Below are 25,882 nucleotides of genomic sequence, written 5' to 3'. Positions count from 1 at the left end.
CTGCACTCGCTTCCAATCACAATCGTCTTACTCCTCAACTACCTGTTTCCCTTTCCTACGTCTTGCCTCTTCTGCTCACATATGATAAGCATCTATCAATCATCAACTCACGGGATTCTATTCAACACATACTTCTATCTACCCTTCGTTTCACCCAAATCCGATTAACGGATTGAAAGTTATGCAATACCCAAGTAAACACCGAATATATAGACCGATAGTCAATCAACAAGTCACGTATAACACATAATACATCACGTAATCAATGACATATCATTTATAAAGAAGTCTCGGGTCATAAATATGCTTTCGGGTATTTAAAATGATTTTTAAAGTATTTTTCAGAATTAATACGGGTCGTTGGATCAATTTCGGGTTAATAAACAGGGTTCGGTTGGCCAATTCTGGCTCCGAAATAATTTTGTAATAATTATTGAGCCTTGGAAATAATTTAGAATAATATTTTAAAGCTTGAAACTATTTTTCGGAATTTTTAAATCATTTTTAAATAGTTAAATCTAATTAAATAATTAATTAAAATCAATTAATAATTAATTAAATCAATTAATCAATTAATTTTTGAATTAATTGACCAATTAATCAATTAAAAATCAACTGAAATTAATTAACTAATTAATTCAGATTTATTTTTGAATTAAAAATAATTTTCGGAATTAAAATACTAATTTTTAGAATTTTCAGAAATTAAAAAATGAATTTTAATAATAAAAATAAATAGGAAATATTATTGTTAAACATTTTATAAACAGAAATCCTATTTTTGAAAACTTTGCAAACTACAGGGACTAAACTTCATCATCTACAAAACTACAGGGGCATGTTTGCAATTTTGCCAGCCCAGCCGCCGACTCGCCGGAGTGTGGCCGGAGAACACGATTCCGGCCACCTCAGGCCACCAAACTGTCCAGATTAAATCTACAGGTTACCAGCAACTTATTCATGCAATCAAAACTCAATAATCATCTCAGTTCTGGCCGGAAATTGGCCAAGAACATCTCTGGTTTCCGGCAAACATCGAAAACTTTCAAAACACAACTCCCTTCGATCCATTAATCCTCTGATAACGAGATATATACCAATCGATTGCAAATTTCATAAGGAACACAATTAGGTTAGGAAGGAGTTCTCGAAAGAGTTTCGGGTTCCAAAAACGTAACAACGGTTGACGTTGGTTGGTTCCCGTTTTTATAAAATAGATTTTAAATACTCGGAAAAAGATTTTATAAATTTCATATGATTCATATAAATTCATAAATCAACATAAAAATAATTAGGAAGATATGACAATTATTAATATTTTATTTTGGACATATAAAAATTAAAATACTCAATTAATAATATTTTTAAATATCCAAACACCGATAACACTTAACAATTAATTCACAGAACACACATAATAATTATTTAATAGCAAAAATAATTACACGATATATCCCGGATATTACATATAACCCGCTCACGGTGATTACAAAAATTAATCTTTACCCAACTACTATCACGGTTGAGTATCGCACAATCATCAGAAGGAATGTCAATCTTCCACACCATAATACAACCTTCACGGCTTTAACCATGATCACTATATTCCTCTGGCACGAGTGCCTACAATTGTCCTCTTATACTTAAAGTGTCGGTCACCTCTTTGGCCTTTCCTGATAGTAAAATTTCCTTACAATCAATGTCATTTTTACCACCTCCAAATAAATTTTCTACCTCATTTCAATCACCGCTTATGTAAAAATGCTCTTCCTTAAGCTCTGGTGAGAGAAAACAAAAATCACCATTTTTCCATAAGTTATTGCCTCGGTCTTTAGAGGTTAACATTGTCACGAATGACTCTCGATCATACTTAGGACGTCTCTTATCTTAGGTCCTTCTTGTTTTCACCAATCTCGACCCTCATTGGGTCGATCTATACTTTCTTATGGTTCAACACGTGCCCCACCTGGAATCATTATAATTACGTCATATTTCCTTTATCAAAATTTCTATTCTTGAGAATTTTGAATATTACCTTTCTCCTTATAAAACCTCTAAGGTTATCCTTGAATCATTCCTCATATATTCCCTAGATACAGGGCATATCAAAATACCATTTACTAACGGTTGTTGTTACCTTAGTCCTTCATTCCATACTATCAAAACTAATACTGTCCCTATTAAGGGTGAAATGCCAACCTTCATGCATTCCCCTATGGTTCATCTCAAGTTATCGAAGTTATATCCTTAATTCCACCTTTAAAAAGGTACTTGCATCCTTTCATAGATAAATCAAGTCATATGTCCTTGATAGATTATCTTATTCAATCATTCCCACCCAGATAGTCTATACCAATTTCACAATAGCATCTTTATTCAAACTGAGGTCAACCTATATGGCCTTCAAAAGATAACAATGGTTACCCGCTTTTCTTTCCTAATTTGGTAATGATAACAGGGATGTTCTGGAAGATATTGGTTGTGTTCAACGTGAACTTCTTCTTAATAACTCCTCATTTACTTTTGTTGTTTATCTCAACAGTCATCTCAATGTTGGGATATCTTTCATACCTGGCGTCTCCCTTTCTGGGTATCATGCCACCGGTCTTACATATACTTCACATTCTTGAAGGTGACTTCCTTCATCCCATTTTCCTAATATCTTGTTATCCTGTCTACTCAGTCCATCCGTGTTTTCTTATTAGCCCATCGATCTATCTCGAAATATCTTCCAATACTCCCAACTTAAAGGGGATACAATATACATATCACTTATGCCTTAAACCATCAATTTTAACTCATGGTGAATCACCCTCAACCCGACGATTACATACTTTTCTATTTCTATTTCTATGAGTCTTTAGAGTTTCCTCATACCCAACTCCCTTATCATTCCTCAAACTTTATTGCCTTTAAATTCCTTTTCACTTCAGTTTCTTTTATTTTTGTTTCTATTACACCCATTTCATGAACCAACACAACATAAGCATTGATTTCAAACATCACGTCATTCTAGGATTCTTGTCCTCCGGACGAATCTTGACAACTTTTACAACTTAAAATCATAACTCATCATACTCGTCCGCCTTTGTTCTGGCTCTAAAGTTTTTACACTATCTCTATAAATTTTGGAATTACTTTCCCGAAAATAATTGACTAAATTTTAATCAGTTTATTATAACCTTTGGCTCCGTGCCTTTCTTGGTCTTTCACCAGCGGGTGGACTTGCTCTTAGGAGGGTAAGTGACAAAAACAGTCTTTTGCGCTTCGTCAATCATTTAGAATCTCAAATGATTCCTATATTTCCTTTAGCCAGGCTCTCGCCTCTACTGGGTTCGTTGTTCCTTGGAACTCTGAGAGCTTAGCGACTTAAAGGTCCTGAAAGAATTTTCCACCGCACTGTCTCCTCAGGGTGGTGGTTGGGGATAATAGTCTATGTTCTCTTTAGACAGGTCCATGAATTGCCGTATAGGAGTACCATCTCGGGTCTCCTTTCCTTACTCGACTTTCTGTTTCCTTAGTATGCAATGTTTCATCCTTCTCCCATACTTGGGGTTATCTTATACGTTAAAATCCTTGTTTTCCACTTCATTATGTTATGGGCTCCTTCTTTCTTAATCGCAACCTCCCTGACTATCACATTCGGGGTTTGCCCTAAATCTTATTCCTCGAGCTATGGATTTCATCTCAGATCCAGTCCTTAAGCTCTTAAACGTTTGGAACCCAAATTTTGTAGGAATGCCTCGTTATTCCCTTATCATCTTTCTCGGTATTAATCTCTTATCTATTTGTTGGCTCTCTACCTTCATTCATCACTTTTTCTGGCACAATATGTTCTTTTCAAATAATTCGGGCTGTATTGCAATCTCAAACAGCTTTTCGGTACCGGCTCCGGTTACCTTCACTTCTATTTCCATTTTCTCAAAATCTCTTATAAATTTTCCCAAAGACATTATCATCTTGAGTCTCTCCTTTTTACTAAGGGCATCAGCCACCACATTGGCTTTCCCCGAATGATAACGAATCTCCCAATCATAATTCTTGATTAGCTCTAACCGCCTCCTCTGGCGTATGTTGAGCTCTTTCTACGTAAAAATGTACTAGAGCACTTATGGCTTGTGTAAATCTCGCACTTCTCTCCATACAAGTAGTGCCTCCAATCTTTAGGGCAAAACTATTACCACGAGCCCAAGCTCATGGGTGGGGATATCAAATTTTATATTCCCTTAATTGTCTTGACGCGTACGCGATTACCTTGTTGTGCTGTATAAGAAGCACCCTAATTCCTTATGTGAAACGTCACTACACATCATAAAATCTCCTTTTCCATCTGGCAACGCCATCATAGGGTCTGTCACCAATCTTTGTTTCAGTTCTTGAAAGTTGTTCTCGTATTTCTCTGTCCATTCGAACTTCTCAGTCTTACGAGTAAGCACGTTAAAAGGGCTATTATCTTTACAAACTTGAACGAACCTCCGGTAGTGACCGGCCAATCCTACCTCTGGTAGTCGCTCTAACCATGGTTATCAATTCCTCAGCGACCATCTCTTCAGTCTTGTTAGGATCCTCCACGAGATCCTTCTCAGCAACAATCCCTTCTGGGATAACATCCCCAACCGCTACATCCTTAATATTAACATCATCCGGTCCCGTGTTAGGACGCTCTATCGGATCCATAATCTGATCTCTAATAAGTAATAAAACATCATCGCGTTGTTGCTCCTCAACCTCAGGGTTCGGAGTCCCGCTACCATATACGATAACGAACTATGTTACTATCATAATATTTATAAGGGTTCCCATAAGGGTTTTAACTATCCGTACTACGTTAGGTAGCCCGACTATGAACTTGGAAAGAGTTCTTATTATCTTAGTGAACTTATTATCTTAACGTCACATCATCTCTGAGGTTTATAACGCTTGGCTCTGATACCATTTCTGTAACACCCCCAAATCCGGGGTCGGGGATCCGGGTTGTCACGAGTTCCATTTCCCTTAATAACACTTAACCTTAATAAACAACCAACTACTGCGTACTGTGACCCCACAATACACACACACACACACTACAAGTTATAGTTTCAGAGATGAATACCAAAAATAACACAAGTCATTTTATTCCACAATTATAAACCGTTACACCTTAAAAGGGTTTCTGAATAAATTTACATTTCTTTGCCATTATTACATTTCATATAGATACATAAGTCTGATACATCAGAAGCTGAAAGCCTAGCCTATTGGTAATTTTTACCTCAGCTACAGCGGCATCAACGCCTACAGGAAACTGCAGAACGTTTCATATCCGCTCGCAAATTGGGAGCTTGGTCCTGTTCATCTTGTCTATCTGTTATTGTGTGATGAAAGAAGAAAGCAAGGATGAGCAACAAGCCCACCGAAATAATATGTATAATAATTAACAATATATGAGCATTCTCATAATACTCATGAAAGTCTTGGTCAAGAATAAATGAACCAAGTTTGACCTCTTAATGCGACCGAGTCGCAAAATATTTAGTATATATGTTTATATACTTTTCGAAATCTTTGAAATCCTCTGACATGTATAATATACATAGAGTTCCAGTTTATAACTGTATAAAATATCGTTGCAAGGTGATCTCATATATCTAACCTTGTCTCAACGTTTTTCTGAAATCTTTGACATGCACAAGATAATCATTTACTAGATATAAGTTTAAAAGATGAAGTTACAAGATACTCCAATATACTTATATCTTTTCCGAATACTACTTGAACTACCACCGTTCAAGTTATAATTAGTTTCAAAAGTTCATCACACTGATGAGGCTACAAGATAAGACTTGAATAGATTCAATCTTTGAAATATCATTTGAAAGAAATGAAGTTACGAGATACTTCATTAAGTCCCGATATATATATACACCTATATATATATATATTTCATACACTCCTTGAAAACCTCTGTTATGAAAATTATAAACAGAGTTGCAATATCCAATGAATTTGGAAAGGAGAAAACCTTGGCATAAACTTGATATCTTGCTGATCAGACAAAGCTAGTAGATGGACGAATTCCCCACTGGTCATCACCCTGGCCGCAATAGGACCTTATGCTGGACTGCCACTCAGCCACTTACGCATTTGATGGACTCCCACTGAGCCACTTACACTTTCATGGACGCCCACTGAGCCCGTGTTGCTTATGCCGACTCAAATAGATGAACTCACTTCCCGAACGATGGGCAAGTAATCAAGATGTTTTCTCAAAACAGCAACCTCGTTGCGAATGTAAAATACACCACTGAGTCGGATCCCTCAGATTTTGAGCGAGTATTTAAATCCCCTTCGAAAGAAAGATATTAAATATAAAAATGAGTTTTGGGATCCGCTCTAACTTTTAAAATCATTTTGAAGACTCGAAAACACTTTTAAGAATGTTTGGAGTAATGCTGATTTAATGACATAAATCAGTCCCGATATATTAAAAAATATCTGAATATTATTATTTAAATAATATTCCCATAAGGATAATCTCTATATAAATAATTTGAAGTAGAAGTTTTAAGACTCATACTTGAAAAGAATATTAAATAACCAAAGATATACTTATACGAAAGTACTATCTTTATTTGAATAATCGAAAATAAGTTTGATTATCGAAACATTATTCTTTAATAAAATAAAGAATATTATTTAGTAAATAATCGGAGTCATAAGTCCTCGAATGAATATTCAAAGTAATATTCATTAAATAGAATAAACAGAGTCATAAGTCCTCGAATGAATATTCAAAGTAATATTCATTAAATACAATAAACGGAGTTATAAGTCCTCGAATGAATATTCAAAGTAATATTCATTAAATAAAATAAACCGAGTCATAAGTCCTCGAATGAATATTCAAAGTAATATTCATTAATAAAAATAAAGTTATCGAATAAACCTTATTCAATTAATAGTTTTGAAAACTATATCTATATATATATATATATATAAATATATATAATATACTCGGGAACATCGACTCCCGGTTTTAGAAAATGTTCGCCTTTGGGTCCCCTATACTAAGGGTATACGCAACTACTGCTTATCTCTAGCATAGGTATTATGCAACTTATAAGCAATCGAATCAACAGTTAGATATCAATATTATGAAACAGGCATGCATATAAACCATATCAACATGCTCCAATATATCGCAAGATTTGCTAATAACAATCATGCATCTATCACAAGATAATGCATATACATATATACATCACCACAACAGTATAACGGGTAGAAAACTTGCCTGAGTGCTCCCGGATAGACTTAAACTTAGAGTGGGTCTGATAACCTATGAACAAGAACATAAGTCGGAATTAAACCCCGGTCGCTTAATAAACTAGACTTTAACCAATTGAACCCTAATGTTCGCTTATGGTCACTTCTACGCTTAACAAATCACATAAGTCGTTCGAGTACCCTCGGCTCCACCATTTTTAATAAATTAACCATTAAGAATTTTAAGGTGATTCTTTCGCGAGTACGCTACCAACTACCTAATCCACTTTACATAATTGTTTCATACTCTAATTAGTCATTTAAGGGCCTTAACCAAGGTTTCAAAGTAAGGCGAGGGGTAATGGTTCGTTCGCGAAACGCCGTTACTTAAAACGGTCGTTTCTCCTAAACCGTACATCGGATTTAAGCGTACCACATATCAAAACAAAGCTCGTAACATGAACTATCTAATCATGGCAATAGTCAAAACCTAACAGTGAATTCACGGGTCCTGAAGTTAAGAACAAAAACAGTCTAAGGAAAATTGGGCATTACGACGGCTATAACTTAGCAATTCCCAAATTTTTTACCCAATCAATTCAATATTAAACCACCACCAATCAACACCATTCCACCATCATTCAACCACAAATCAACCATACAACCAAACTTCATCCAAATCCTATTAAATCAGTCCATTACTTCATATTTTATCCATCTTATTCAATCACAACAAGAGCTACTAACTATATTTAAGGTTCATCAACCAACAACCAAGATTTATAATCCAAAATCATTATAATTCCAACTAAACTCTAAACATACAAGAATTATGCTCTTATGAACTATAACAAATAAAACCAAACCTAATACTCAAAGTAAAGTTAGGGTTTGGAGGGGTTATACCTTCCTTGGAGAGTGGAGAATCACTTAGGAAGCCTTAAATAACCACTAACTATCTCTACTAAGCTTGGATCTTGAAGAAAATATAAGAAAGCACAAAGTTAGTTTCTTGAAAACACTATTCACCAAGAACTTTGATGAATTGATTAGCTATGTTAAACATGGAATCTTGAGCTTAAACTTATGCTCATCTAAGTTATGAACTATGGAAGCTAAAGAAACAAACCTCTTGATTTTTGAAGGTGTGTAGCTTGAGTTTTGAAAATTTTCCTTCGTTTTTCAAGGAAAAGCCGAGAGCAAGAATGAGGGGGGGGGGAGAAGAAATACTTCTTGTTTGGTTGCCTAGGTATTTGTGTGATGATTTGCTTGTTAATTAGGTTATTACCATGGTAAATTTTGTGTGGCTCACAATCAACCAACAACACACTTCTTTTTGTCATGCTTAGGTCATCATTCTTATGTCATCTTCCCATGCTTGTCCTCTTCTTATTGGTTTGATGACATCATCATCCCTAACCTCCTTGATTAACTCCTAATTGCTTGCCTAATGACCGCTGATCTGTTATACGGTTCGTTTAACTTTCGTTCTCGTTTCTCGTTTGAGGGATCATACCCGGGATCTTATTACTTGGGTTTCCTTAACCTTTCTCAATACATTATATTCCTTTTATGATCCTCTCTTATAATCCTTGAATTTAAATCTTTTTTATCATGTTACCTTATACTCAATTCTTTCGGTATCTGGTGGATTTTCGGGAAAAATCAAAGTGTTCGAATTTGGATTCTGACGATCTTTGCATACACTTATATACCATATAGAGTACAAATAAGATCTCAGAATAACAATATAAGAACCCCCACATAGTGTGGCATGAAAAGTTTTCTTATTCAGCATAATCGGCAAAATCACTATTCATAAGGGTTACAAAAATTTCAAAAAATTGGGGTTATTACAAATAACTTGTTGGCCAAAGACTTTGAGTGATAAGTCTTCGTTAACTTCTCCCACAAATTCTTGGCTTGTCATCTTCAAGAACATCATACTTGATTTTCGGTGCAAGGGCCAATCGGATCGTTGATGCTGCATGTAACTTCATTTCTCCCCACTTTGTATCATCAACTTTAATAGGCTTCTTCCCTCCGAGAGTCGCATATAACCCTCGTTGAATTAACAAATCTTTCACCGTGCTTTGCCACAAGGTAAAAACTTTTCTTCCATTAAACAATTCAATCTCAAATCCCTCAACCTTCTTCATCATGAACCTTGGCTCTTGATACCACTTGTTAGGGGGAATACACACAAATATTGAACTAAACAAACAATACAAAACACACACACACAATATGACGCGGAAAAACCCGCGTCCCAATTTGTATTATTAATCCAAACAATTATCAATAATACAATCAATCTCACCAAACGGTACTCACTCAAGCAATACTTAAGTCAAACAATACTCAACTATGCATCAGAACAATAACATGACTATGTATATATAGCCATCACAAACTTGACCATCTAGACTAATAACCTAATCCCATTATAATAATAATTATCTACCCATACAATTATTACCCAATCCAATTATGTTTTCTATCACCAAGCTCATACTACCTATTGGTTTTAACCCCAACAGTATTTCAGTAAGAATTTGGCTTACAGGTTTCTGTTTTTGGAGATACCTTCACTGAGGTTCAGGGTTCCTAGTCTAACAGTAGTTAACCGGGAGGTTCAGTTGGATGTTGACAGGTTTATGTGGTCATGTAAGGTACTTGAATGTATCAGGGGTAAGTCCTTGTGGACCGGTGATGTACTGGAAATACCTGAATGGACATAATAGATGATGAGGTGCTGATGCAGGAGCATCAGTATATCTTAGCTGGCCGGAACAGTGAACCTCGTTTGGCAGAGGTAATGTTCAACTAGGACTGTACCTTCTGGAATAAAGGAAAACAACCCTTATCTACGTGAAATGGACTGTTAATGGGATTCTATTACCATAAAACGTGATAAACATTAATATTTAAAGGATAAAAACATAAATTCATGGAAATCATGTCTCGGTAATGGATTGAAATAGGTTTCTAAGTGTCCAGCCGCACCTGGACACTGAACCTCACTTGGAAATAGTTGGATTAATTGTTGGAACTGGTTTTGGCTTATAAAAAACGTGGATTATTTGTCAAGGAATGGAGTCCAACCCTAAAGAACTACATTGAACTTGATCCCTATATATAGGATATGTAGGCAGTTGGCAAAGGGGTTTGAATATTCACTTTCTACCCAAATTGGCACGTGTAACTATTGTGATAATTTCCAAATGCATTTGGTAGGATTTGAGAAGGTATTTCTCAGTCATTTCACTGGGTTCTTTGTTGATCCGGTTCTTATTTTATACAGAATTACAACTTTGTCTTTGTTGTTGAACCTTTGTTCAGCAGTTACAACAGTTACATTTCATCCGAAAATCAAGGGTGATTTAGTTAATCAAGTACGATTAACCCAGAGTGTTGTAATCAATTTTCTCTCATAATCCTGAGCCATAGTCTATCGCTTAAATGCGGTTTATCTTTATTCACGTGATTTGCAGGCTATTACGTTAGCCCGTACAGTTTACCCAGTACGCACCCGAAGGGTAGGAGCTGCGGGTTATCTACGATAAAAAAAAATCTCTCATACCTATATGTAAACGCGAAAAACTTACTACCTGAATATTAGAATTAGTTTAGACTCCAACTTCGCACGTACTTTCTATTCTTATTTTTCTGAGTTCAATATAACTAGAAAGGTATATAATATTTTGTAAACTAACGCACGTATAAATTTTCTTGCAATTCTTTTTATGTGCTCATATAATATTTTAAAATACTATGTTAAAACAAATATTGTACGTTAATGTATTATTATAATTTTGCTATTTTTGTCTAAATATAATCATAATCTAGAAGATAATTTATGCAAAAAATCTTTAAGTGATTTAATTTTGCATTTTTATAAGTGTGAAATAAAATTTAAATTCAACTTTTTAAAAAAATTATTATTGAAATGAAATTATTTTTTTATAAAAAATTTCATGTGTAAAATGATTTCACACATTATATTAAATATCTCATATTTTACTTGTAAGCAAAATAAATATTAGAATAAATAAATACAATATAAATATTAGAATAAATAAATAATAGTATAAACATGCAATATAAATGACTTTTCGTTTTTTAAACCAAATATAGTCAGTTTTAAAAAATAACTGAAGTGAGAAGTAAATAAAACAAATTTTAAGCTGTCAAAGTTACGTGGTAATTAGTTTGTAAAGGATAAAAGAAGTGATAAACAAAGAAAATACACCTTCGCCTCCCCCTTAATAGTAATAGTAATGAATTAATAGTGAATACATAGTGAATATATGCGTGCCATGCAACGTTTTAATTATTCTCAAAATAAGGTATATTGGACATTATCTCTTAATTTTTCATTAAATGGTATTCTATTGTAATATTGTATCAAAATTCTTTTAATAAAATTTTCTAAGTCATCACTAAAAATTGATCATTTTAATTTTTTTAAAGTTTAATTTATCATAAGATATTTTTTAAATGATATATTTTATTATCAATAAGTCTCATATATTAAATTTTATTTATATAATAAAATTTCTACAATATTTATCCCAAAAAAATTTTAGATATTTGAAATATTCGATTAAGTTACCAATTACCACTTTACGAGTAATGGAACAATTTTAAAAAATTGAGTAATTTATTGAAAATGTTTAAATCAAGCAAATATTTTTAACTAATTTGAAGCGATTTATCGACGATTTATAAAAAATGGGTCAATTATCCCAGTAATGTCAGCCGAATTAGTAACATTTTCGAAATATAAACACCGTACAGTACACAACATAAACTATTTTATCGAGCAGTACCCAAGCAATTAATTAACGATTAATTAAACTCACTAACAAAAAATAGCTCCCCCTAATGAAATGGATCAAAACCGAGAAACAATCTCCGACCTCGTAAAAATCGACGGCATCACCACAACCCTAACCCTAACATACGCCGGAAAACTCTCCTGGAACGACGGCGGTTGTCACCGGAGTTTAACTATCGAGAAAGAAGTTCTAGGTTTTTCCATTCAAGGTTCCAGAATATTCCTCAAGACAATTGTTGATAAATCCGATGCTTCCTGTTGTATTGGAGATAATAAAACTGATCCTATTCGAAAGAGTTTCGTGTTCGAACCTCTCTCCGAATCTTCGTTACAGCTTTGGTCTAATATGATTCGACAAAAGCTCGATTCTCTAGGTAATTTTGCCTCCAAGTGTGTTGTAATTGTTGTTGATATTTATCCAAATGTGGATTTTGGATGTAACATTTTAGTGAGTTATAGTCCGCGTATATATAATTAGTTGATCGTGTAATTGTATAGTTTGGACTAAAGGTCTCGATTTTACGATAATCTCATTTTTGTATTTAGTGAGTTTTAGCCAAATTTACGAGTTCATTTTGTTTGTATCGAAAGTGAATTATAAACTACATTCCTCCCTTTCGATCATAGGATGAGATCACCGTATTCGCGTACATAGTGAATTTTGTTTAGCATAAAACAGTTTATCTTGTTTGTACCCTTTTTTGGTTGTACAACCATTCTATCTGTGTATTTAGTGATTTTTTTGTTATTAGGTGAAATTTATTTTGTGTATTTATTTTGTGTATATATGTTTGTAATTTGAGTTTTTAGGGAAGTAATGAGTGTTCCGGAGTTTATATTATGCGATTGTTATTGTTATAGTTGTATAATAAACTTTTGCCATGCCTTGGTTTTTAGGTAAACACGATTTTTATACTCTGTGGTGAAGTTTAAATTTTTTTACATGATAGATCATCTTTAATATAATATTATTTCTGCACACACATATTCCTTGGACCATATCTTGATAGTGGATATCATGATGGGTACTTTTACTTTGGTTTATGTACATAATTACTCTGTCGCATATAGATCGGCCACATCTCTGCGGTCCAATTAGTTATTGGAAATGTTACCAAATAGTGAATGTTATTTACCAAATTGTTATATGCGAAAAAAATTCTTAATTGGTAAATATCAAAGTTTATTAAACAAAAAAAGGAAAAAGTTTCTGTATCGTGGACAATTTTTAAGTCTGATGGACCGAGGGATTATGTTCATTCTTGGGGATCTGTAAATTTGCCCTCTTAATGGCGTGTTTAGTTCAATGTTTTGTTATAGTGATTCCATCAACGCTATTGTTTCTATTTTGTTATTTTAATTTTGCTTTTGTAAAATGTCTCTAGTTGTCTTTATCTATCAGGAGTGCTTCTGATTTGTTTGGACTGGATAGTCATTATTTGCAAGTCATGGAGAATTAGACTTTAAAAGTGATTGCTATAATGTATTGGAACTTATTCTGGAATCTATCACGCTATGTTCTGCCTAATCGATCCTACATAACTCAACAAATATTCAGCGCTTCCTATTTTGGGGTGCCAACTCATATTCTGCCTGTTTTTCTGGTCTCCAAATAATGAGCCACTTCTGTAAGCGGAGAAAAACATTAGGGTTCACAGTTTGCTATTCTTTTGATTGTTGGGTACTTGGGTTAGGTAGAATTCTTTCAGTATTCCTGTTATGTGATTTTCACTCTTTTGTTCTCATTTATCAATATTAATTATTTATCTTAGTACAAGTAAGAAAAGAAAAGGAATTTTTGTTATTGTTGCCTTAAGAGAGTTTTTTCTAGGTGACTCTGCAGTTCAACTGTAACATGGTTCTGTTGCATTATTCAATGTGTCCATTACTCCTCACGAGCACTTACTTGTGCACACTACAAATGTCCCCGTAGTTCTAATGCTTATTTGCTATTGCTTGGTTGTTTATTTCTTGTCTCTCTTTCCTCTTATAGAAGGACGGCCAAAAAAGCTGCTTATACTTGTAAATCCATTTGGAGGAAGGAAATCTGCTTTAAAGATCTTTGCTGGTGATGTAAAACCATTACTCGACGATGCTAATATTCTATTTACGATGAAAGGTTGGGTTCGACCATCTTCCAGTTATTAGTACAGTCCCTATTTCATTAATAGTTTTTAAAGCTTGTTTTTCACAGAGACAAGGCACCAGCTTCACGCAAAGGAAATTGCTAGTACAATTGATTTGTCGATATATGATGGAATTGTTTGTGTCAGCGGGGACGGAGTATTGGTTGAGGTTTGTTTTTTCTCCTCAATATTTCATCTAGTCATTACTACTTTTTGGAGCACAAACACTAAATTTGAGAAACAGTGGTTTGCCCTCCGTAGAAGTAACTTACTGCCGTCAATTTATACTTTGATTCGGGAAATATTGCGTGAGAAGTTGCATTTTCCTTCTTTACGTTTGTAGAAATAGAGAAGGCAAAAATGAGAACACATGTAAGCGATATTATATTTTTTATGTCAGGATTCCAATTGTCCACTGAAGCTTTGGTGTTGGAGTATGCATGACAGATTATGAAAGCATTGATTAATCGAATAAAAAGCGAACTGGAGATATCTATATCTTTTGACCTATAAAACTGTTTTTTATGTTCATCACCTACATTCGAGTATCATATCCACTAGTAGTCAAATATCAGTTAAAATTATATCTGAAATTGATATTATATAGACAATTAGAAAATGGAAATGGGTTTCATATGTTATTTAATATAGAACAGATAAGCTTAGTTCTAACCCGTACTTGAGACTATTAAACAATCTAGGTATACTATTTGCTCAGTAGTTGTGAGCATGTGATTTGTGATTGATACGGTTGGTCTTGTGATCCCTTGATTCTGTAAAGACATTATTTGCAGGGTGTGTATATGTGAGTGTTGTATTCAAAAGTCACTATGCAAGTTAATTTTCCACACTACTGTCATTGTCAGTCACCATATTTAAAAATAAGATTTGGAGTTTATTAACACACCTCTACATATCTGCATTAACTAAAATATACACGTGTATAATAGCTTGAACGAATGATATCTGATTTGTCCATCGAGAAAACTTGCTGATCTTTTGTCCAGTGCGCTAACAGTAATCCTATAAAGAGTTGGGCCCTGTTTGGCAATTAGCTGTTAGCGTTTGAAATAGTTGTTTTGACTAGCTGATTGAATTTAACTGTTCCGAATAAAACTGTTTGGTAAGTAGATGTTTGAATTGGCTTTTTGTATTATCTACTTGAAAAGAAGGGTAGAGATAAATAATATATTTATCTATATGTTGTATATTTAGAGTTAGAAATTTATTAAATAAGTAGTTTATTTATAATAAAGCCCAATTATTTACGAGCCTTAGTCCATTAAATGATTTATTAGGGTTTCTAATTCATGTATACGCATTGTAATCCCCGCATTATTAGGAAGTTTTGATTATACATTTTTCTTGGGAATAATATTGATTTTATTCTTGGGAATCGTATAATTAATTGCTTATTAATGCTTTAAACACTGTTTTCATATACCGTTCTGCATCAGTTGGTATCAGAACCTAATTTCCAATTTTATTATTGTTCATCGCGTTTACTATTCAAGCAACTCACTGTTCATTCGCGTTGGTGAGCCTCATCTACCACAAACCCTACCCTCAAACCACCATACACAACCTACCAGCACAATACTGTTGTACCCACCTGAAAAGCCACCAAATCGTTGCCCTAATTCACCAATTAGAACCCTAATAACCTAAATCATTAATTCCTAAATCGTACCCGACCCAACTCATACACGAACCCTAATTACGTATTATTTCATCAACAAAGCAAATTGCAGTTTAACAGAACGGGTTGCATCTTTAGTCCACAGCGAGAAGAAGAGAGGAAGCAGAATCTGTGTGCTGTCAAAGTTCCCTGCCACCAGCCTGTTTCCAGAGCCCAAAGGTGTTTATTTGCCGCTGTAAGAGCATCTCCAATAGAGGTTGCCAAATCTTATGTGGCATGGCACCCTTGGTTGCCAACCTATTGGAGTTGTATGGTTGCCAAGAGGTTGCCTATCAAGGTTGCCAAAACTTGGCAACTTCCTAAAATGGTTAAAATACATATACAAAAAGTTTATATCAATAATACCTTTTTTAGTTTACGAGTCATTTACCATTTAATTTAAGGGACCACATAGGCAACAATTAAAGGTTGCTAACTATTGGAGTAGAATGTTGCCAAGTTGATATAAAGTTGAGTGAAAATAAAATATTAATATATATGATTATTTGGCAAAGTTGGCAACTAGCTTGACAACCCCTTATTGGAGATGCTCTAAGTAGCTGGTTTTCACATCTTAAGTGGCTAGTCTGTCGTGGCTGCTGTTACTGTATTGCTGCTGGTGTATGGATAAGAAAAGGAAAAAGGCCAACCCTAATATATATCTTTATGTACACTGCAAATATACATTTTGGTGCCTTGAGGTTCCTGAAAACTGCAAAGTAGTCCCCTAAACTTTATCATTTGGCAGTTCAGCCCCTGAACTTTAAAGGATTTACTGTTCAACGCCTTACAGTTTCATAAATTATAAAAGAGTTCCTGATTTCTGCAGAATCTTTCCAAACAGTCCCGGACTTCAGTTTTACAATGGAAGTTTCTGATTTTTGACATTTCAGTATATGCTCCTTTTTTATTTGATATAGTTCTTAAACTTCAGATATTTGCATTTGGTTCTATGTTGTAAACACGTGTTTGCTCACATCAAGCGTCAAAGTGATATTGCGGAAGATAATATCTATTTCCTTAAAGGTGAAACGACATGAGTTACAATGAAGTCAATGCTTGGCTGCGTGAACGTTGGCTACTTCAATATGAGCTTACGTTGAAGGGGTTAGATAATCAATACAATGAACTTAAGAGATTGGAAAAGAGGTACAAAATTGGGATGAGTAAAGAAAGGTGCAAACGTGCAGATGAGGAACTAAACCAAGCAGTAGAAAATGCAAAGAGGACTCTTAAGACTCTCAGATATGAAGTAGAACGTCTTGTGCATTTGGAGAATCTCATGTCATCGTGCTAGATTCCTTGAGTTGCATGGAACATGATGTCAAAAATGTTGATGGAGAATCTTATGTAGAGCAAGTTTCAGTTGTTCAAGAAAAGCAAGTAGTTGATGATATTATTGAGGTTGAGCATATCGACTGAGTAAAGAAAGGTGCAAACGTGCAGATGAGGAACTAAACCAAGCAGTAGAAAATGCAAAGAGGACTCTTAAGACTCTCAGATATGAAGTAGAATGTCTTGTGCATTTAGAGAATCTCATGTCATCGTGCTAGATTCTTTGAGTTGCATCGAACATGATGTCAAAAATGTTGATGGATAATCTTATGTAGAGCAAGTTTCAATTGTTCAAGACAAGCAAGTAGTTGATGATATTTTTGAGGTTGAGCATATCGACTTTAAAATTTCAGAGTCCTTGTCTAAGCTTCCTTCTTTTGCTTGTCGGTTTTCAAAGGTTTTTGCACCTCGACCATTTTTCATGAACTTCTTCGTGGCACCATGCTTGCATGGTTTTTGACTTTTACAAAACTCGTGGTCGAGTTCTGCCAAACAAGGGGAGACTGATTAGCAACGAAAATAAAGAATTAATCTATTTGTTATTAATTAGTTTATATATTTTTAGTATATAGATAAATAATATTTATCTATTTGTTTTATATGCGGGCTTAGAAGTTTATTAAATAAGTAGTATATTTACAATAAAGCCCAATTATTTTGTAAGGCTTACTTCATTAAGTTATTTTATGAGGGGTTTCTAATTCGTATATAAACATTGTAATCCCCACATTATTAGGAAGCTTTGATTTTACATTTTTTCTTGGGAATAATATTGATTTTATTCTTGGGAACCGTATCATTCATTGCTTATTATTGCTTTAAACGTTTTCATATTTCGTCCTGCATCATATGACTTGGGGAAAAACACTATATATTTTATATTAGGAAAGAGATTTAACCGGTAACTGTAGAGTATTTAGAACTCTGATTATGTTAGAGTTCATGTTTGGTAGCGATGAACTCATAGGAGAAATTTACAATATAGGAAGAATGATGATTGATATCAAGCAATAATTCAAGGAAATCTTTTTCCTTTGTTCCACACCACACATCTTTACTCAAGAATTATTAAAGTTGTGCACTATTCTTGAATTGGAGGTTGGAAATGATATTACAAGCATAAATTACTATAACAATATGTGTGACAACCCGGATCAAAACCTCGAGCCTTTCTCGAAACCGGGTGAAGTCTCATTCTGAGTCCGAAAAAAGCTGAAGTCTACGGGCCCAAATGCAGCCAACTTGGGTAAACAAAAAGCCCACCACAAGCCCCCAAAAGATCATGATTTGTTGTTGTACATAGTACTAGTACTTCGCCCTATAAAGTGATCGTGAACAGAAATCCCAAATTTTATTAATATGGAACTGAGGTATTACAAACTCCCCAACTTAAACTCCTCTTGACATCTTCGTCAAGCCTGAACAGATAACCCACAGGTCTGGATCGTTCCTCTCTAGCCATTGCGGTAAAATACTGGCTGACTTCTTGTTCTCAACTCCGAATCTCTGTCCATCAGAAGAAAATACCACCAGCCTTCGTGTCCCCACCTCCGACAACGTGATGCATCAAACTTTTGAGAATCGGCTCTGATACCATATGTGACAACTCCGGCAACGAAGTCCCGATTTCGAGTTCGAAATAAGCCGAAACCTACTGTCCCACCCAAATGCAACCAACTTGGGTAAACAACAAGCCCACCAGAGACTCCCAAAAGATCATGATTTGTTGGTGCACGTAGTAGTAGTACTACTTTGCCTTACAATACTCCTTAGCACTACCTTGGTTGTCATTTGTATAAGAAAGAGATCAAAAAGAGGTGAAAAGAATTAGGAACGATCCCTTTTCTTTTGACCAAGAATTATGACTTTACTTTTCTTTGAAAATTTCTCCAGCCAAGTCCCAAGAGGGGATTAAAGTCACGGGTGTGAATTAGCTTCTGCGCAGTTTTGTCCAATTATGTTTTTAACTTCTAAAGTTGTGCTGACTCGCGAAAGCTTTTGCTTTTGGCAGGGACGGTCCTGGACATTTTAAGGCCAAATATTTTAAGGGCCCCTTTTTAAAAATTGTTCAAAGTATTGGAAAGAAACCTATAGTTCTTTGGGTTTTGAATTAAAAGAATCAGCACACAACCAACCTACAATTTTCCATGTATTTGCGAATATGCGTAAATGTTAAGCTTATAAACATATAAGCTCTTAACGTTATCTTTTCTAGTAGCTACTGTGAGTTATAGAAATAAAAATTGAGACTCTCATAAACATATTTACCATAATCTTAAAGTCATTAGACGATGTGAACTTATATAATGAAACTAGTTCAACAAATTAAGGTTGTCAACGATCATTTTAAAAGATATAATTAACAATATTGCAAGTGAAGAGATGTTAAATTTGTGAATATGAAATTGGCATCAGTATCTTACACATACTTACACTTATATATAAATATAAAGAACAATATTATATTTTTGGATCCCCTCATTCCGGTGGGCCGAGTGCGGCCATGCAACCTGCAGGTTGAGGGCCACCTATGGCTTTTGCTTTTCCTTGTTGCCAGGGATGTAGTCCAAAGATAAGGACTTTGTGTGTGTTCCTACAATATAGATAAAACTTTTGAACTTTAATCATCAATTCATAGTGAAAATTATTACTTGCATGTTAGAAGAAACAAATTTGTAAATGTGTTATATTTTTGCTACATACAATATACAATTGGTTATTAGATGTGGTCTACTATTTTGTAGTTTTTTTAGTTCTAAATCTATTCGACTTTAAGATTTCTGGTTTAGAGGATGATGCAGGAGTAGGACAGAGTCTAGAACAAGGAATCAAAACCTATCCCCCCAGAAAATCAGGACAAACACTCATTAATCTGCAGATTTATCTTAAAATACTCAATTTAAATATTCAAGTATTTATCAAATAACGAGAGATCCTAAAACTTGGTAAACAAGTAAATTTTGGAGAATAAGTTATATATTATAATATTTAGCAAAAAAGAAAAATAAATTTTCAGATAATAGGGCACTACCCCCTTTTTGGTTCAATTACCATTTATCTGAATTTTAAAATCTTCATAGTCAAATAACACAAAACAAATACACTTATACCTGTGTCGATTATGTTTCAATGATTCAAGCATTTTAAAGTTGCCAGCCTTTTGCAATAGTGAAGCATAAGACTAGTGACGTTATAGGGACAAGTTCTGTATTAGTTTATAAAAGTTTACCCCTAGAAGTTCATTCTTTTGGGCTGATTCTGCATTTAATTTTAGGAAATTATCGACAGGGTAAACTTGAAACTAGATTAATAATTTAATATTTAAAATTAAAACATGAATAAGTAGGTTGTTTGCACATATACATGAGGATGGTTACAACTTACATGTATGACATGACATGAACTCGTCGATGCTGGAACTCTTTATGTTTGTAAAGGGAGGAACTTCTGTATTGTCTTGTTTTTTTCTTGTTAATTTGCACAAGTTACCACATGGTCATAACTTTTCTCTCTTCCCTTTATGGGTTGTCCTTTTTAGTAGGTTGTAAATGGACTTATGGAGAGGGAAGATTGGGAGTCAGCAATGAAGATGCCTCTTGGAGTAGTACCTGCAGGTTTGTAGTATTATTTAGTAGGATTTTCTTATCTTCAGCTCTCTCCCTCTCGCCCCCCCCCCCCTTCCCTCGTTTACTTTCAGTTTGTCGTGTGTGGAAATACTTTGTGTACAAAGATATGTTGTCACATTATACTGCAAGAGATAAGCTAAAACAAATAAACCTTGTAGTTTACCATGGTGACTGCTTTTGTTATATTCTAACTATACTGGCGTTTTACTAGAGACGTCTGAAATAAATAGTCTAGTTGACCCTTAGATTCAGTAAGATTGTCATATTTAATACTACTGTTTGTCCTCACAGTACTACGTGATTAACAATTTTTAACATCCTACACTTATAATTGTGCCACAACAAAATGAAAATAGATGAAAAAAATTGTGATATTTCTATTGAAAGAAACTTTGTCCGAGTAAGAGAAGAGGACAAGAGCTGGAAGACCGCAGAGAGGAATGATATATAGTTTTTGGATTGATGATTTGTTTGGACCTAAAAGTAATCTGTTAATTTTGGACCAGAAAACACATTATTTATTTGATAGATAAAATTTAATTATTAAATTTTTTTAGTGTTAAACTATTAAGATTAAGTGTATGAATGATATGAGTGCCCTGATGGAAAGAGCAATTATCTGTAAATTGGTGGGATTGGGCTTTAGTTTAAATGGAGTAAGTAATGTAAATTATGAATAATGTTTACAATGTGCAACAGAATTCATTCCGTTTGTCCGCATTGTGTTCCTTCCTAATAAGTGGAGTGTTAAGAGTTTTTGAGTAACTGAAAAAGGTTCTAAGATAAAAATTAAAATGAATGATTTTTTAGGATTTTTCCTTTAGCCGGAGAGTAAGTCTATATTCAATATATAATTTTTTCTTAAAGTATTTTCCACAACATGCTGGGTCAGATACCCTGTCACAATTCTCACTCATCTTACATTGTGATGCTACTTAACTATATATTAACCAGAATAAGGTAAAGATTTAAAAAGTTTAAACGGCAAATAGTGAGTAAAGTAACAAGTGTCGGAACTTTGGGGTTGACGTTAAAAGGATTTAAGTGGATGTTTAAGTAAGTGTGGTTCTCTTAGATCACAATCTGTATAGTATGTGCTTTATTACTTCCGACAGACAAGGACTCCCAATAAATGCTTTGCTTTTCACATGACATCATAAGCTTCTTCCTCATCTACTTCTGCTACCATAGTATTTTAACTTCTCTGAACTTGTCAGATTATTTATTTGTGTAGCGATTCTTTGTTTCTTCTAATTTGTACATTTCCGATTATTATCATGTCATTGTTCTGGAATTATTATTGAATTTGCCTCTTTGATGTTTCAGTTTGATCTTATACTCTCTTTTTATTTTTATGTCCCAGCTGGGCTGATTTCCATTTACAACATAATTACGGTTAAAGCACTATCTTCTGTAAAACTTTTAAGCTGATAGAATCTCAGGATAATATCAATGCTTATGTTTTACCTATTTATTTATTTATCTATTTATAACTTGCAGTAGTCTACTTACTAGGTTGGTAAGATTGTTTTAAATTGTAACACAGTAATTTGTTACTCCGATTATGCCAGATTGACTTGAGTTTATTTATTCCAGCATGTTCATAGTGTTGTTAAATCTTGTACTTTAAGGAACTAATAAGTTAGCAGTTAAACTTGCATCAAACTGAAATATCTCCATGTAATTTCCAATATTGAAGGTGATGCTTCTTTATTAAAGGTTTTTACACGTGCAATGTTTTGAATGCAGGAACAGGAAATGGTATGGCAAAATCTCTTCTGGATACAGTTGGTCAACCCTGTACAGCCCTTTGCGCAGTTCTTGCTATTATTAGAGGTTGCAAATGGTCATGCTATTTTTTGATAGATATTATGGATATATATTGTGATGAATTTTCATTATTATATTCATTAAAATTAATATTTAATCTGGTTCTATTATCAACAGGACATAAGCGTTCATTGGATGTAGCAACTATCTTGCAAGGGGAGGCCAGATTTTATAGTGTCTTGATGCTTGCTTGGGGTACAAACACATAAGACATTAAGCTTTACTATTAAATTTTAGTTTGGGCGCAGTTTGTGCTCTTTATCACGCTACCACTTTCTTTTGATGGTTCTCTTCTGATGACTTCATGCCTTTATAGTAAAACTGTTAAATAATACCACAAATAATATTGTTTATTGTACCTTAGATCCATAATTACCTGTTTTCAGGTTTGGTAGCTGATATTGACATCGAGTCAGAAAGATTTAGATGGATGGGGAGTGCACGGATGGATTTCTACGTAAGAAGTTCAGTAACTTCAATGTTATTCTGATATTTCATTTTCTTAGTTTTAAAATGGAAGTGGTGTTAAACAACACAATGTGGTTTTAAACTTTGTTAAACGATCTGCGAACAAGGTGGTTCATGAAATAGCGAGACACACGAGTTCAGTAGCTGATCGTAGCTGGAGCGGTGGGGATGTCTATCAATACTTTAATCCATTTTTGTATGACGATTTGGAAGTTTAAATAAATGTTTTACTTTTTGACAAAAAAAATGGAAGTGGTTTTGATTCTAATGAACAACGACCAATTCTATTTTAATACTTCTCTGTCATAGTGAAAGTATAACTGGTATTATCATGCATTCTGGTGCAAGTGTTTTCCTATCTGCTGTCATAAGAGTCACTTTGGCATAATTTGAAATTATCATATTGAAATGGCAAGTGTTACAAGACTAGGTGTTATAGTCATCCTTGATAGCATGAAATACACTCATGGTTTGAGGGTGTCCAAAAATGATATTTTAAAAGTTAGTTGGTATATGTTTCAAGGTTAAGTTTGTCCAATCAATACTAGTGATTTTACAGGCTCTTCTACGAATATTTCATTTGCGTACATATAATGGCCATGTATATTTTGTACCGGCACCTGGCTATGAAGCATTCGGTGATAAACTAAGAAGGCAAAATGTTGAATGTTCTGGTGACTTTTGTACTCTCGGTCCAAATAATGAGTTGCCAATTAAGATTCAACAACATGGATATCGACAGTCGATTGTTAACCTGCAAAATTTAAAGTGGAGAAAGATTGATGGCCCTTTTGTTTCAGTCTGGCTTCACAATGTACCTTGGGGTAGTGAAGATACCATGGCAGCTCCTGATGCCAAGGTTATTTTTTTTTCCTGGTTGATATTGATTACTTTTTCACTTTGCTTGTTCTTGTTATATTTAACAATTAAGATGCTCTTTATTTTATTTGTTTGTATTTGCATCATGATTCTAATGTTATATCATATGTTTATATGGGTTATAAGTTTACAGTATAATCCCTGCATTGTAGTTCGGTTGATACCCTTCTTTTCTTGGTAACAGGAGGTCAAGGGTTAGAGCGTCATTGAAGACATGGTTGTGTGTATAGTTACATTTATGTTCTCGATCATTACTGAATTTAAGCTCATCGTATATAAAAATCTTGAATATGCTAAAATTTGATATCAATTAGCTTGAAGAATCAATTTTAAGCTGCAATTTAATTTTACTTTCCAAAATTGGTATGCCTATCTTCAAGGGTTGTTGGATGTGCGAAATAGAGGGAATTGTTTGCCGTACTTATTTTTACATCTTTTACATCCTAATAATTTGGTTTGAAAATTCTAGAGTTGCAATTCTAGCCTAGTCAATTAAAAACAATCCTGGACCTCTAAAGCTTATATAATTCTCCAAATTAAAACCTTTCCTTTTGAGTTATTCCTGTTGATATGATAGAGATCTTACAACACACTTGCTGGACTCTGTTTTATTACCAATTTTCATCAAAACTTTCTTTTTAAAAACTTTTGGTGGTTCTCTTAATTGTTATACACAGTACTTGGTAACTTACTTTTGCTGCTTTATCTGCAGTTTGCAGATGGATATCTGGACCTTATCATAATGAGAACTTGCTCCAAGTTATCCTTGCTCGCTTTAATGATTGAATTGAACAATGGCAACCATGTCAAATCACCTGATGTGTTGTACCTCAAGGTGAGTTTATTGTTAAGACTAGTAAGCATTGAACAGCCCGATAATTCAATAAATACTTATTATGTATCAGTGTTATGACACTATACTGCATAATATTTTATTCTGTACCGCATAATATTTTATTGCCTGACATCAAAAGTTGAAATCCTTGAGAAGTTAGCTGTGCTGTAGATATATGTCAATGGACAAACATATCTTTTCTAAATAAACAAATTTATATTGTGAGAAGTGGGTAAATCTTTTTGACAAAAGTAAAGGTGGTAAAAATTGGCCTCACACGTACTGTAATGGTATATTCTGATATTCATTCTAACTTTGCATGTTTAAATAAGTAGAAAGCTAGGAGGGTGTAGGGGAACAATATATTCCGAGTCTGCCAAATATGAAGGCCTAAAAGAATATACCAAACTAAACGTACAGTATGATGTCCCGCTTGGAGGGTTAGATATACACATACCTTTCACTTCCCACAAGGAGTGTGAAATGCCCAAAAGAAAGATGTGGTGGGTAATGTAATATTAATCATATGTTTTTATATATGACACAAATTATAGGTGAAGGCCTTCATCTTGGAACCTGGTTCGCAAACTGCTGATCCATCCAAGGAAGGGATCATCGACTCAGATGGTGAAGTCCTGGCTAGAGGGAAAGGAACATACAAATGTAAGCAAAAGACTCTGATGACATACGATAGGCTTCAAATTACTGTTGATCAAGGTTTAGCTACCCTTTTTAGCCCAATTTAGTATAATTTTTTGTAAATTTTAATAAATGTGACATGTTGTGGCATTGGTTTTGTAATTTCCACGTGGCGAAACATCTGAATGAGCATTCAAGGTTCTGGCAGTCTGCGTTTTGTTAGCTGATAGCAGGGACGGAGCCAGAAGTCGGGGTTCGGGGTGGCGAAATTTTTTCCGGAATAATTAATATATTTTTTAATTTATTATATATTAAATAAATTAATAAACAATATTTTTAATAATTTCAATGTACAATATATACTTGAATTTATGTATC

General features: G+C 34.1%; 1 protein-coding gene and 1 pseudogene across 3 annotated transcripts; both read left to right on the top strand.

Moving 5' to 3' along the window:
- LOC141679767 (uncharacterized) overlaps positions 1–25,882 on the top strand; it is a 166,993-nt pseudogene that overhangs the window by 124,217 nt on the left and 16,894 nt on the right.
- On the top strand, positions 12,083–25,711 carry LOC141678471 (sphingosine kinase 2-like). Of its 3 annotated transcripts, none has more exons than XM_074484800.1 (10): positions 12,083–12,462; positions 14,082–14,156; positions 14,283–14,383; positions 20,769–20,841; positions 22,603–22,689; positions 22,801–22,878; positions 23,070–23,140; positions 23,711–24,010; positions 24,743–24,865; positions 25,420–25,711. In XM_074484800.1, the coding sequence occupies exons 1-10, from the start codon at positions 12,141–12,143 to the stop codon at positions 25,609–25,611; spliced, it is 1,422 nt and encodes a 473-aa protein (XP_074340901.1). In that variant the 5' UTR covers positions 12,083–12,140; the 3' UTR covers positions 25,612–25,711. The 3 variants fall into 3 exon arrangements, with proteins under 3 accessions (XP_074340901.1, XP_074340900.1, XP_074340902.1); XM_074484799.1 differs by having other exon boundaries at positions 14,082–14,207; XM_074484801.1 differs by lacking the exons at positions 12,083–12,462; positions 14,082–14,156 and having other exon boundaries at positions 20,766–20,841.

Source organism: Apium graveolens, chromosome 8 (assembly GCF_009905375.1).
Source record: "Apium graveolens cultivar Ventura chromosome 8, ASM990537v1, whole genome shotgun sequence".
Classification (NCBI taxonomy): domain Eukaryota; kingdom Viridiplantae; phylum Streptophyta; class Magnoliopsida; order Apiales; family Apiaceae; genus Apium; species Apium graveolens.
Note: the sequence above shows the minus strand (reverse complement) of the source record. Positions and strands in the feature narration are given on the sequence as shown.